The sequence below is a fragment of the Somniosus microcephalus genome, chromosome 2 (genome assembly GCF_052327205.1).
Source record: "Somniosus microcephalus isolate GS21.2 chromosome 2, FLI_Smic_1.0, whole genome shotgun sequence".
NCBI classification, from domain to species: Eukaryota; Metazoa; Chordata; class Chondrichthyes; order Squaliformes; family Somniosidae; genus Somniosus; species Somniosus microcephalus.
Window position 1 is genome coordinate 390,830,253 of NC_140988.1, and position 15,633 is coordinate 390,845,885.

A 15,633-nucleotide genomic window follows, 5' to 3' on the forward strand; every position below is an offset into this window, starting at 1 on the left:
TTCGCACACACTGCTCCTCTGACATTGCAAGGTATGAGACCTGCTGCCTGAATACCCTCGCAGCGTACCCTCGGATTGGCCGACCTCCATTGCCCCTCCTCCTTCTGGCCATTCCCGGCCCTCTCTCCCGCCGTCTCTCTGCCCCTTCACAGTGTCTGGCCATGAGGACGTTGCCATCCAAAGCAGCTCCCATACCGATGCCAGTCGGTCCAAACGCTGTTAGGTGTAGCGCTCCAGCTGCTCTGGACAGGTTTGAAGGTCCCAAGTATTCTAAGACTAAATTCCAAAAAATCTGCTCCACAGTAGCTCACCAACTCTCTCCAGCAACGATCACAATGAACAGGCCAAGTGGCTGCAGCTTTTATACTAGAGCTGTCCCCTTTAAATAGCGCCCCCCGACTACGAGAAAGGCCTGGTAGCGTTCCATTGAACTGTCACTAACAGTGCTAGGCGCAAAGGTTCCGGGCGCCACCCAATATCCGGTCCTGGGCACCAAAAAGGCGTTGCACACTGAAATGACGTCATGATCTGCCTGCGCCCACGGGCGCGCGCAAAGAGTTAGCGCCGGCGCTAAAACAATACTCAATATGGGAGGTGGCGCAATATTCACTGCGCCCGCCCTAACATTGGGTAACGCCCCAATTCTCGGGCTCTTTAGACGCTAATCGCTGGCGCTACCAACCGAATTTCTAGGCCTTTACTTCCGGTCCATCTTTGTCCTTTTCCATGACTACCTTAAATCTCACCGAATTATGGTCACTGTCACCAAAATGCTCTCCTACTGACACTTCTACCACTTGCCTGACTACATTCCCTAGAATTAGGTCCAGTACCGCCCTCTCACTTGTAGGACACAAAGCTGGGTGGGCGTGTATGCTGTGAGGAGGATGCCGAGAAACTCCAGGATGATTTGGACAGGTTGGGTGATTGGGCAGAAGCATGGCAGATGCAATATAACGTGGATTAATGTGAGGTTATCCACTTTGGTGGCAAAAACAGGAAGGCAGATTATTATCTGAATGGCAATAGATTGGGAGAAGGGGAAGTGCAACGAGACCTGGGTGTCCTTGTGCACCAGTCGCTGAAGGTAAGCATGCAGGTGCAGCAGGCGGTTAAGAAGGCAAATGGTATGTTGGCCTTCATAGTGAGAGGGTTTGAGTACAGGAACAAGGATGTCTTGCTGCAGTTGTACAGGGCCTTGGTGAGACCACATCTTGAGTATTGTGTACAGTTTTGGTCGCCTTATCTGAGGAAGGATGTTCTTGGCATGGAAGGAGTTCAGCGAAGATTCACCAGGCTGATACCTGGGGTGGCAGGAATGATGTATGAGGAGAGATTGGGTTGATTGGGCTTATACTCGCTGCAGTTTAGAAGAATGAGAGGGGATCTCATTGAAACTTATAAAATTCTGACAGGACTGGACAGACTAGATACAGGAAGGATGTTCATATGGTTGGGGAGTCCAGAACCAGGGGACACAGTCTAAGGATAAGGGGTAAGCCATTTAGGACAGAAATGAGGAGGAATTTCTTCACCCAGAGAGTGGTGAACCTGTGGAATTCTCTACCACAGAAGGCAGTAGAGGCCAATTCATCAAATATATTCAAGAAGGAGTTGGATATATTTCTTAAGGCTAAAGGGATCAAGGGGTATGGGGAGAAAGCAGGGACAGGGTACTGAATTTGGATGATCAGCCATGATTGCATTGAATGGCAGAGCAGGCTCGAGGGGCCGAATGGCCTACTCCTGCTCCTATCTTCTATGTTTCTAGGACTTTCTACATGCTGGCTCAAAAAGCTCTCCTGGATGCACTTTGAGAATTCCGCATCCTCTAAGCCTTTCACACTCTGACTATCCCAGTTAATATTGGGGAAGTTGAAATCCCCTACTATAATTACCTTATTATTTCTACACTTTTCTGAGATTTGCCTACATATCTGTTCCTCTATCTCCCCCTGACTGTTTGGGGGCCTATAGTACACTCCCAGCAAAGTGCTTGCCCCCTTTTTGTTTTTAAGTTCTTCCCATATGGCCTCATTAGAGGAACCTGCAAAGATATCATCCCTCCTTACAGCAGTAATTGACTCCTTGATTAATATTGCGACACCCCCTCCTCTTTTACACCCCCCTCTGTCTCGCCTGAAGATTCTATACCCCGGAATATTGAGCTGCCAGTCCTGCCCGTCCCTCAACCATGTCTCTGTGATAGCAACAATATCATACTCCCATGTGTTCATCAACACCTTCAATTCATCTGCCTTACTCGCAAGACTCCTTGCATTAAAATAAATGCCATCCAGCCTTGCCATACTCCCTTGTGCCGTTACATATTTGCTCTGCCTTCCAGACTGACTTGTTTTTTCCTCTATATTTGGCTATGCATCACCTCCTACTATAGCTCCACTCTGTATCCCATCCCCCTGCCAAGTTAGTTTAAACCCCCCCAATAGCACTAGCAAACCTCCCCGCAAGGATGTTGGTCCCATTCCGGTTCAGGTGCAACCTGTCCGACCTGTACAGGTCCCACCTTCCCCAGAAGCAGAGCCAGTGATCCAGGAAACTAAAGCCCTCCCTCTTGCACCAACTCTTTAGCCACGCATTCATCTGCTCTATCCTCCTATTCCTATACTCACTAGCATGTGCACCGGAAGTAATCCAGAGATTACAACCTTTGAGGTCCTGCTTTTTAATCTGCTACCTAGCTCCCTAAGTTCTTGTTGCAGGACCTCATCCCTCTTTCTACCTATGTCGTTGGTACCAATGTGAACCATGACCTCTGACTGTTCGCCCTCCCCCTTCAGAACGCCCTGCAGCTGTTCAGTGACATCCTTGACCCCGGCACCAGGGAGGCAACATATCATCCTGGAGTCACGTCTATGGCCACAGAAACGCCTGTCTGCACCCCTCACTATTGAGCCTCCTACCACTATTGCCCTTCCACTCTTACTCCTCCCACCTTGTGCAGCTGAGCCACCCACAGTGCCGTGAACTTGGCTCTGGCTGCACTCCCCAGAGGAACCGTCACTTTCACCGTTTTCCAACACAGAAAAACGGTTGTTGAGTGTGATGCACTCTGGGGCTTTCCTGACTACCTGCCTGCCCCCCTTCTTCTGACTGGTTAATGCTGAGAGGATGTTTCCCCTGGCTGGGGAATCTAGAACTACGGGTCACAGTGTCAGAATAAGGGGTCGGCCATTTAGGACTGAGATGAGGAGAAATTTCTTCACTCAAAGGGTTGTGAATCTTTGGCATTCTCTACCCCAGAGAGCTGTGGAGGCTCAGTCATTGAGTATATTCAAGACAGAGGTCGATAAATTTTTGGGAACTAAGGGAACTAAGTGATATGGGGATAGTGCGGGAAGGTGGAGTTGAGGAGGAAGATCAGCCATGATCTCATTGAATGGCGGAACAGGCTCGAAGGGCCAAATGGCCGACTCCAGCTCCTATTTCTTACGTTCTGCTGCATGATTATGAATGAGAACTGTTTGGACAAATCTTGTTCATCAGGCACTGGAGAGGGTGCAGAGAAGATTTACAAGGATGGTACCAGAAATGCGAGGGTATACATATCAGGAAAGGATGAACAGGCTGAGTTTCTTTTCTCTTGAAAAAAGAAGGCTGAGGGGTGACCTAATAGAGGGCTTTAAAATTATGAAAGGTTTTGATAGAGTGGATACAGAGAGAGTGTTTCCACTTGTGGGGAAAGAGCAAAACTAGAGGCCATCAATATAAGATAGTCACCAAGAAACCAATAGGGAATTCAGAAGAAACTTCTTTACCCAGAGAGTGGTGAGAATGTGGAACTCGCTGCCACAGGGAGTGGTTGAGGTGAATAGTTTAGATGTTTTTAAGGGGCAATTAGATCATCACATGAGGGAGACGGGAATAGAGAGTTACGCTGATAGATTTAGATGAGGAAAGACGGGAGGAGGCTCGAGTGGAGGATAAACGCCGGCATGGACTGGTTGGGCCGAATGGCCTGTTTCTGTGCCATAGATCCTGTGTAATCCTATGTAATAAGCTTAACAAGCATTTGTGCTTCGTTCTCATGGCAACATGTATTTGTTTTGAATGAGATTCAGTGGGCCAAAGCACACCTCAATGGGTATGGTAGCCTTGTAACCCTGGTGACCCAGAGGTCATGAGTTCATGAGTGAACATGTGATGTAAGCTGTGATATTGAATTCAATCAATTTGTGAGCTGGCATTAGGAAAAGAAATGACAAGCGAAGTTTTGATGCAACTGTACAGGGCGCTGGTGAGACCGCACCTGGAGCACTGCGTACAGTTGTGGTCTCCATATTTAAGGAAGGATATACTTGCATTGGAGGCAGTGCAGAGAAGGTTCACTCGGTTGATTCCTGAGCTGAAGGGGTTGACGTATGAGGAAAGGTTGAGCAGGTTGGGCCTATACTCATTGGAGTTTAGAAGAATGAGAGGTGATCTTATTGAAACATATAAGTTTCTGAGGGGGATTGACAGGGTGGATGCTGAGAGGATGTTTCCCCTCGTGGAGGAATCTAGAACGAGGGGGCATAGATTCAGAATAAGGGGTCGCCCATTTAAGACAGAGATGAGGAGGAATTTCTCCTCTCAGAGAGTCGTGAATCTTTGGAATTCTCTGCCCCAGAGAGCTGTGGAGGCGGAGTCAGTGAATATATTCAAGGCGGAGATTGACAGGCATTTGAATTATAGGGAGTCAAGGGGTGTGGGGAGAGACTGGGAGGTGGTGTTGAGGACAAGATTGGATCAGCCATGATCTTATTGAATGACGGAGCGGGCTCGAGGGGCCGGCTGGCCGACTCCTGCTCCTCTTTCTTATGTTCTTATGACTGTTAAAGCTGTTAGTTTGTTGCAAAAACCCAAGTGTTTCACTAATAGTGTTGAGGGAAGGGAGCCTACTACCTCCACCTTGTCCAGCCTACATCTGCCTCCAGTACACTGTAGTTGACTCAGTGCTTCCTGGAATGGCCCAGACAACAGAAAGGCCCAGCACCACCACCAGGGAAACAAATGTGCCCTTCCAGCATTGCCCATATCTTGAAATCAAATTAAAAAAGGTAATCTAGACACTTGGACAATGTGGCCAATTGTCATCCCAACGTGATGAAATTGTTGTATGGGCCACTGATATATTCAAGCTGGAACCAGCACACACAAGGCCAGAATTCCTCATTATCTTAACAGCATTAATCTGAAAACTTAGGCATTATGTTGGGAATCTAAGCGGAGAATTATGACCACCTTCACCCAGAATGGCTGTGCTTTGGAACATTTCCACTCTGAGAAGCCAGGTCCTTAAATTTCTAATGAGGGGTCCTCGACCCGAAACGTTAACTCTGTTTCTCTCTCCTTGATGCTGCCTGACCTGCTGAGTGTTTTCAGCAATTTCTGTTGTTATTTACTGTAAATTTCTAATGCAGACTCCGCCTATTTCACTGGTTCGTTTGATCCAATACATGACAGTGTGTCACCCAGCGTGCACAATGATCACAGGATCTGCTGAGCTGGCCCCTTCTCCGTGCGTCACTTGTGACTTGGAACATGCTGTAACCAGCCATGATTATGTTCAACAAAGTGACTGCTGACACGGGCAATAATTAATCACGAGATTGTGGTTACTTTTCAGAAATGTTGGCTGCCAAAAACATCCGTCTGTTCAATTGGAGACTGTAAAACAAGATTCCCTGGAAATGGTTAAACGGTTCCTTTGGTGCATTTCCTTACCCGAATCTTCATGCATCCCTGTTACCAAAACCTGTGGCGTGGTTGTGCCAGTTCTAAAACCTGCAGTAAAACAGTAACACCTGAAATATCAGCTACAATAATACACATTGACAAACTACTGATATCACACCTGGCTGGCTGTCACTGGATAGATCGAACATGCCATAAGGTGAGACGTGTGGGTCTCTCCGCCACTCATTATTATGGCATTTTTATGCAGACATTTTGAGGCATATTTTTGTTATAAAAGCACATTGATGGATTTAACACAAGTGTGTTAAGTGTTTGTCAAAAAATATACCCTGAGGTGTTGAGCTCCCTCTGATGTGTAATCACTGCTGTGAGGCAGAGACACGCTTTTCCTAATGATGCTGCGAATGGAAATGGCAGACGGTGGGCACCACTTTCCATCTGATACACCATTGGGCCGAGTCTGAGAATATGCCTGCACCCAGAAACTTTAAAACACAAAACATAGTGATAAAGTACAAATTAGAACCAGCAACAGGACCATGTAGCTCATTATAGAATGTGTGGCCGAGTGCCAGTACTGAGTACAACCACCTTTAGAGATCAGGCAGCCCCATGATGTGTCTTGCTGGACAGACCACAAACCTCACTTTTGTTTTTTATATCAAAATGAGATGGGAAGTAGCTGCTGGTTCTGTATTCCTGTCATTAACAATGAATATCCTGGCCCTCCAATTCCGTGGGTTTTCCCAGTCTCCTGCCCTGGGCTAAAAGAGTAAATTATGTGGACTGGTTGCATAGATGAGGCCTAAGTATAGAATATTAAGGGGTGATCTAATTGAGGTGTTTAAGATGATTAAAGAAATTGATAAGGCAGACAGGGAGAAACTATTTCCGCTGATGGGAGAGTCCAGAACAAGGGGGCATAATCTTAAAATTAGAGTTAGGCCGTTCAGGGGTGATGTCAGGAGGCACTTCTTCTCACAAAGGGTGGTGGAAATCTGGAACTCTCTCCCCCAAAAAGCTATTGAGGTTGGGGGTCAATTGAAAATTTCAAAACTGAGATTGATAGATTTGTATTAAGCAAGGGTATTAAGGGATTTGGAACCAAGGCGGGTAGATGGATTTAAGATACAGGTCAGCCCTGATCTCATTAAATGGCAGAAAAGGCTGGAGGGGCTGAATGGCCTCCTCCGGTTCTTCTGTTCTCTGACTCTGGCGGGAGATCAGTGGAACTCTCACAGTATTTCAGTGCCATTCTGTTCAGCCATGACATTGGTGTCTGGGTGTATGTGAATCCTGAGGCGGTTGATCCCTCTTTTGGGCCACGGTAGGACAGTTTGCTGTAAATGACTAAGAGAGTTGTCAGAGTTCCCTTACCGCGTCCAGCACCGGTTGTTCTTGCTTTAAGATGGATGAAATTGTCTTCGATAATTCCAGGGGTTGGTTTTAGACTTTTAGGATCAACTTTTTCTGCTGTGAAATGTAAGGAGATAAGAAAGCAAGTAGTAAGAAAAGGTCTCGGGTTCACGACCCCACTCCATCCAGAACCTATACAAACTGTCACAGGGTCGCCATAAATTACATCATCTAAAGGAGGTGACTACCTACTGGGAAAACCCCTGAAATATCTATCTATAATATATTCAAATTAGTACGCATCACTGTTCTCTGCCACGACTCCAGCTGGCATCTAGATAGGATTTCCCTTATTGAGTGAGCAGCTACAGCTGCCATGGCTCCAATCTTCCACTGGTGGAGCTTCTCAAGCTTCATTTCCCATACCTGAGCCACCATTATATAGGCTCAGAGTTCCAGGACACGGCCCTCACTCCAGCCTCACTCCCAGCATTCCAGCCTCACTCCCGGCATTCCAGCCTCACTCCCGGACACTGCCATCATTCCAGCCTTACTCCCAGACACTGCCGTCATTCCAGCCTCACTCCCAGACACTACAGTCATTCTGGCCTCACTCCCAGACAGTGCCGTCATTCCAGCCTCACTCCCGGACACTGCCATCATTCCAGCCTTACTCCCAGACACTGCCGTCATTCCAGTCTCACTCCCAGACACTCCAGTCATTCTGGCCTCACTCCCAGACAGTGCCGTCATTCCAGCCTCACTCCCGGACATAGCCATCATTCCAGCCTCACTCCCAGACACTCCCGTCATTCTGGCCTCACTCCCAAAGAGTGCCGTCATTCCAGCCTTACTCACGGACACTCCCGGCATTCCAGCCTCAGACCCAGACACTGCCGTCATTCTGGCCTCACTAACGGACACTCCCGGCATTTCAGCCTCACTCCCGGACATTGCCATCATTCCAGCCTCTCTCCAGACACTCCCGCTATTCCGGCCTAACTCACGGATACTGCAAGCATTCCGGCCTCACTCCCGGACACTTCTGGTATTCTAGCCTCATTCGCGGACACTTCTGGCATTCCAGCCTCACTCCCAGCATTCCAGCCCCACTCCCGGACACTTCCAGCATTCTAGTCTCACTCCCAGACAGTGCCGTCATTCCGGCCTCACTCCCGGACACTGCCAGCATTCCAGCCTCACTCCCGGACACTGCCGACATTCCAGCCTCACTCCCGGACACGGCCGGCATTCCAGCCTCACTCCCGGACACTGCCGGCATTCCAGCCTCACCCCCGGACACTGCCGGCATTCCGGCCTCACTCCCGGACACTGCTGTCATTCCAGCCTCACTTCCGGACACTGCCGTCATTCCGGCCTCACTCCCGGACACTGCCAGCATTCCAGCTTCACTCCTGGACATGGCCAGCATTCCAGACTCACTCCCGGACACTGCTGGCATTCCAGCCTCACTCCTGGACACTGCTTTCATTCCAGCCTCACTCCCGGACACTGCCAGCATTCCAGCCTCACTCCCGGCATTCCAGCCTCACTCCCAGACATTGTTGGCATTCCAGCCTTACTCCTGGATACTGCCATCATTCCAGCCTCACTCCCAGACACTGCCGGCATTCCGGCCTCACTCCCAGACACTGCCGGCATTCCAGCCTCACTCCCAGACACTGCCGTCATTCCGGCCTCACTCCAGGACACTGCCAGCATTCCAGCCTCACTCCCAGACACTGCCGGCATTCCAGCCACACTCCCGGACACTGCCGTCATTTCAGACTCACTCCCAGACACTGCTGGCATTCCAGCCTTACTCCCGGACACAGCCAGCATTCCAGCCTCACTCCCGGACACAGCCAGCATTCCAGCCTCACTCCCAGACAGTGCGGGCATTCCAGCCTCACTCCCAGACACTGCCGGCATTCCAGCCTCACTCCCGGACACTGCCAGCATTCCAGAATCACTCCCAGACACTGCCGGCATTCCAGCCTCACTCCCAGACACTGCCAGCATTCCAGCCTCACTCCCGGACACTGCCGGCATTCCAGCCTCACTCCCGTACACTGCCGTCATTCCAGCCTCACTCCCGGACACTGCCAGCATTCCAGCCTCACTCCCGGACACTGTCAGCATTCCAGACTCACTCCCGGACACTGCCAGCATTCCAGCCTCACTCCCGGACTCTGAAGTCATTCCAGCCTCACTCCCGGACACTGCCGGCATTCCAGCCTCACTCCCGGACTCTGAAGTCATTCCAGCCTCACTCCCGGACGCTGCCATCATTCCAGCCTCACTCTCGGCATTCCAGCCTCACTTCCGCACACTGCCAGCATTCCAGCCTCACTCCCAGACAGTTCCATCATTCCAGCCTCACTCCCAGACACTGCCGGCATTCCAGCCTTACTCCCGGACACTGCCAGCATTCCAGCCTCACTCCCGGACACTGCCGGCATTCCGGCCTCACTCCCGGACGCTGCCATCATTCCAGCCTCACTCTCGGCATTCCAGCCTCACTTCCGCACACTGCCAGCATTCCAGCCTCACTCCCAGACAGTTACGACATTCCAACCTCACTCCCAGACACTGCCGGCATTCCAGCCTTACTCCCAGACAGTGCCGTCATTCCAGCCTCACTCCCAGACACTGTCGGCATTCTGGCCTCACTCCCACACAGTGCCGTCATTCCAGCCTCACTCCCAGACACTGTCGGCATTCTGGCCTCACTCCCAGACACTGACGTCATTCCAGCCTCTCTCCCGGACACTGCCAGCATTCCAGCCTCACTCCCGGACACTGTCGGCATTCCAGCCTCACTCCCGTACACTGCCGTCATTCCAGCCTCACTCCCGGACACTGCCAGCATTCCAGCCTCACTCCCGGACACTGTCAGCATTCCAGCCTCACTCCCGGACACTGCCATCATTCCAGCCTCATTCCCGGACACTGCCGGCATTCCAGCCTTACTCCCGGATACTGCCGGCATTCCAGCCTTACTCCCGGACACTGCCGGCATTGCAGCCTCACTCCCGGACACTGCCAGCATTCCAGAATCACTCCCAGACACTGCCGGCATTCCAGCCTCACTCCCAGACACTGCCAGCATTCCAGCCTCACTCCCGGACACTGCCGGCATTCCAGCCTCACTCCCGTACACTGCCGTCATTCCAGCCTCACTCCCGGACACTGCCAGCATTCCAGCCTCACTCCCGGACACTGTCAGCATTCCAGCCTCACTCCCGGACACTGCCAGCATTCCAGAATTACTCCCAGACACTGCCGGCATTCCAGCCTCACTCCCGGACACTGCCAGCATTCCAGCCTTACTCCCGGACACTGCCAGCCTCACTCCCGGACACTGCTGTCATTCCAGCCTCACTCCCGGACACTGCCAGCATTCCAGCCTCACTCCCGGACACTGCCGGCATTCCAGCCTCACTCCCGGACACTGCTGGCATTCCAGCCTCACTCCCGGACATTGCCGGCATTCCAGCCTCACTCCCGGACACTGCTGGCATTCCAGCCTCACTCCTGGACACTGCCGGCATTCCAGCCTCACTCCTGGACACTGCCGGCATTCCAGCCTCACTCCCGGACACTGCTGGCATTCCAGCCTCACTCCTGGACACTGCCGGCATTCCAGCCTCACTCCCGGACACTGCCATCATTCCGGCCTCACTCCTGGACACTGCCATCATTCCGGCCTCACTCCCGGACTCTGAAGTCATTCCGGCCTCACTCCCGGACACTGCCGTCATTCCAGTCTCACTCCTGGACATTGGAATGCTTTTTGGGAATCGAAATACAATACATGTACTAGTTCTTCTTTATCTACCCTGCTCGTTACATATCAAAGAACTCTAATAAATTTGTCAAACATGATTTCCTTTTCATAAAACCATGCTGACTCTGCTTGGGGAGAACACACTGGATCAAGTCTACACGAGCATTATAGACGCTTATAAGGCCATTCCCTGCCCCCACCTTGGGAACTCTGACCACCTCTCCCTGTTTCTAGCCCCGGCATACAAACCGCTCATCAAAAGAGTGAGAACATCAGTGAAAGTATGGCCAGAGGGGGCAGTCTCGGAGCTTCAGGATTGCTTCGAACGCACTGATTGGGGCATGTTTGCCCATAATGACATCGAGGAATACGCATCCACAGTGCTATTCTACATCAACAGTTGCATCGAGGTTGTCACAACCCATAAAAATATCAGGACATACCCCAACCAGAAACCCTGGATGAATGGAGAGGTCCGCTCGCTGTTGAAAGCACGCGACGCAGCATTTAAATCTGGCGACGCGGCGGCTTACAGTGCAGCTAGGACCAACCGAAAAAAGGGTATCAGGATTGCCAAAAGGAAACAGACACTGCGGATAGAGGATCACTTCCGCAACAACTCGGACCCCCGGCGCATGTGGCAAGGCATCCAGTCCATCACTGACTACAAGAGCAAAAACACCAGCCCCCCGGTTAGCGATGCCTCCCTTCCGGAGGAGCTTAACAACTTCTACGCTCGCTTCGACAGGGACAACAGGGAGCCGGCTACCAAAGCCTTGCCACCCCCGGAAGACCAGGTGCTCACTCTGTCGACCTCCGACGTAAGGGGTGTTCTACGCGGAGTGAACACACGAAAGGCTGCTGGACCGGATAGCATCCCTGGACGGGTACTCAAGGAATGTGCTGGCTGATGTCTTCACCGCCATCTTCAATCTGTCATTGGCCCAGGCAGTAGTCCCTACATGCTTCAAGACCGCTACCATTATTCCTGCGCCAAAACAAACGGCTGTGACGTGCCTGAACGACTATCGACCTGTCGCACTCACACCCATCATAATGAAGTGTTTCAAGAGACTGGTCCTGGCTCACATCAAAGCCAGTGTTCCCGCCTCTCTTGACCAACGCCAGTTTGCCTATTGTGCAAACAGATCAACGGAGGATGCAATCACAACTGCTCTACACTCTGCACTGAATCACTTAGATGGTAAAGAGACCTACATCAGAATGCTGTTCATAGACTACAGCTCAGCATTCAACACTATCGTCCCCAACAAGCTGGCCACCAAACTCCACACTCTTGGCCTGAACACTTCCCTCTGCAACTGGACCCTGGACTTCCTAACAAACAGACCCCAGTCTGTCAAATAAGGTAACCACACCTCCCCCCCCCTGACCCTGAACACGGGGGCCCCACAAGGATGTGTGCTGAGCCCCCTCCTCTACTCCCTCTTCACCCACGACTGTGTGGCTGTTCATGGTTCCAACACCATCATCAAGTTTGCGGATGATACCATGGTAGTAGGCCAGATCACCAACAACGATGAGTCAGCCTACAGGGAGGAGGTCCAGCATCTCGTGAAGTGGTGCGCCGACAACAACCTGGCCCTTAACATCAAGAAAACCAAAGATATCATTGTGGACTTCAGGAAGTCTAAAGGCGGAAGTCACACCCCCATCCACATCCATGGGGCTGTGGTGGAAAGGGTGGACAGCTTTAAGTTCCTCGGAGTCCACATCATGGAAGACCTCTCCTGGTCCCTCAATACCTCCTCTCTGGTGAAAAAGGCCCAGCAGCGCCTATATTTCCTAAGGAGGCTGAAGGGATGTAACCTGTCACCCCTGATCCACTCTAACTTTTACCGCTGCACAATAGAGAGCATCCTGATGAACTGTATCACAGTATGGTATGGCAGCTGTAGCTACTATGACCGGAAAGCCCTGCAGCGGGTAGTCAAAACTGCCCAACGCATGACCGGCACCCGGCTACCGACCATAGAGCACATATACCAGAAACGTTGTTTACGGAGGTCACGGTCCATCATCAAAGACCCTACCCACCCCAGCCACAGTCTGTTCGCCCTCCTGCCATCTGGGAGACACTACAGATGCATTCGCACCCGTACGACCAGATTTAGGAACAGCTTCTTTCCCAGGGCTGTCATCCTACTGAACTCCACAAATAAACTCTAAAGCCTGCACAGCTGCCAATGCACTTTATTATGGTTATGTTTATGTTAATGTATTACAAGCCAAATGAATGTTGAATGTTTAAATGTCTTAATCTAAATGTACACTCTCGGGAGCCGCAAGCCTACATTTCGTTGTACTGCACTGGTGCACTAACAATGACAATAAAGTTGATTATGATTATTATGATTATGATTATTATAATTTTCTAAATATCCTGCTATTGCTTCCTTAATAATGGGTTCCAGCATTTTCCCTAATGACAGATGTTAGGCTAACTGGCCTATAGTTTCCTGCTTCCTGTCTTCCTCCTTTCTTGAATAGTGACGTTACATTTGCGATTTTCTGATCCATTGGGATCTTTCCAGAATCTATGGAATTTTGAATGATTACAACCAATGCATCCACTTTCTCTGCAGCCACATCTTTTAAAACCCCAGGATGCAGGCCATCAGGTCCAGGGGACTTGTCAGCATTTAGTCCCATTAGTTTGCCTAGTACTTTTTTTCTAGTGATAGTGATTGTTTTAAGTACCTCCCTCCCTTTGGGATGCTTTTAGTGTCTTCTACCATGAAGACAGATACAAAATATTTGTTCAAAGTCTCTGCCATTTCCTTGTTCCCATTATTAATTCCCCAGTCTCATCCTCTAAGGGACCGACGTTTACTTTAGCTACTCTCTTAAGAACATAAGAAATAGGAGCAGGAGTAGGCCAATCGGCCCCTCGAGCCTGCTCCGCCATTCAATAAGATCATGGCTGATCTGATCCTAACCGCCAATCCACTATCACAGAACCATCTCCTGAATCTAACAGAATTAGACACACGAAATAGGAGCAGGATCAGGCTACACGGCCCCTGGGCCCGCTCCGCTACCCACAGGGCCATGACCGATCCGAACCTAGACTCATGTCCAAATTCCTGCCCGCCCCCCGTAACCCTTAATTCCCTTTACTTCTAGGAAACTGTCTATTTCTGTTTTAAATTTATGTAATGATGTAGCTTCTACAGCTTTTTGGGGCAGCATATTCCATGGACCTACCACCCTCTGAGTGAAGTAGTTCCTCCTCATCTCAGTTTTGAAAGAGCAGCCCCTTATTCTAAGACTATGCCCCCTAGTTCTAGTTTCACCCATCATCGGGAACATCCTCCCCGCATCCACCCGATCCAACCCCTTCACAATCTTATATGTTTCAATAAGATCGCCTCTCAGTCTTCTGAACTCCAATGAGTAGAGTCCCAATCTACTCAACCTCTCCTCATATGTCCATCCCCTCATCCTGTAGGATTCGCAAAATCCAGCCTACATTTTAAAACCCCTGAAATGGCCACATTTTTAAGAGCACAGGATGGAGTCAGCAGATCACATGACTCATTTCAGAAGGACATACCACTGCAATACCTTAAAGAAACCTGAGTCACCACCGATTGGAAAATTCCAGACTGACTGCAATTGATATGGTAATAAAGGTAGCAGCAGTAACGAAGTCAAAAACAAAGGACTTGCACTTGAAAAGGTCATGTTAATCGCCAGATAAACGTAAACCCATCACTGAAATCACAGAGCACAGACAAGACCCATTATCTGCATCAAACTCAGCGGGACACGGGACATAACCCATCAGTTTGGTTTCGGCCACGATTAAAGTCGTTAAACTAAAGTACCAGCTTTTGTCAAAGTAGCCGGCCCAAAACTTTGACAAAAGAAAACCCCTGATTTGGCGCCAAAGATAAGGGCACGGAAACGGTATAACTGTTGGGGGAAAATCGACGGGCAGAGGGTACGATCGGAGGCAGAGAACAACGAGAGGTTAAGGTTAAGCTGAACGGTTCGAGTGGAGAGGTCCGATTAGGAGGTTCGATTACGGTTCGAGGAGCACGGAGGTTCTACAAGTTCGAGCAGGAGAGCAGGTTCAGGAGCCCGTCCCAGAAGGAAGATCAATCGGGAATCCCGGAAGCTACAGGAGCACCAAGGTCGAGGACAGTTTTAAAACCCTGGTGAGCATAGAGGCCCAACTCCACCTAGCTGACCTAGTAGAGGGATACTTTAGAGACGGGAGGGTTTTAATATTAAGGGCTTTGTAATCGGGAGTGTTATTTATCCTTCGTTGTACCGCGCGCTTTCCCCACCCCCGTTTTATTATACCGCAGCTAATGAATTGATGTATTTTAAGATAGTCAAAGTAATTCTTGTGTGTTAAATTTTAGTTCCCATTGGGAGGCGTGTTAATGATTTTGTCTGTGTTGTTTCTTTGTTCCCTGTGTTTTTATTCTCCTTATAAATAAAGACACCATTAATTTTAAAACTTACCTTGTCTCACCTGATCCATTTGTCTTCCGAGTCACAAGTTGGGCCAACACATCAAGGTAGTCTGGCAATAAGTCCAGTGTCTAGAATCAGTGAGGGGGGAGCGCTTCGAAACCGCTCACGAGCAGTGTGAAATCAAGAATCGATCTCGCACACCACAAGCTTGTTAAAAAGACCCCTTACAGAATGGCGACCGCGGCAGGACACTGGCTACAGACCCCTTGTGTGGTGGACAAAGACTCGGGTGAGACAGATGTGATGGAGGACAGGTTATCCTCCTACGTGTGTGGTAA

The 15,633-nt window shown here is 50.0% G+C and overlaps 1 protein-coding gene across 5 annotated transcripts in view; it reads right to left on the minus strand.

Annotated features, from left to right (window-relative positions):
• The window catches only part of LOC147123873 (disintegrin and metalloproteinase domain-containing protein 12-like), a 566,371-nt gene that overhangs the window by 195,882 nt on the left and 354,856 nt on the right, over positions 1–15,633 (minus strand). For all 5 annotated transcript variants that reach the window (XM_085976452.1, XM_085976457.1, XM_085976448.1 and 2 more), the window contains exons 19-20: positions 7,078–7,173; positions 5,728–5,787 (exon numbers count right to left, since the gene is read on the minus strand). In XM_085976452.1, coding sequence (XP_085832578.1) covers positions 5,728–5,787; positions 7,078–7,173 — 156 coding nt within the window. The remainder of the gene's footprint in view (positions 1–5,727; positions 5,788–7,077; positions 7,174–15,633) is intronic.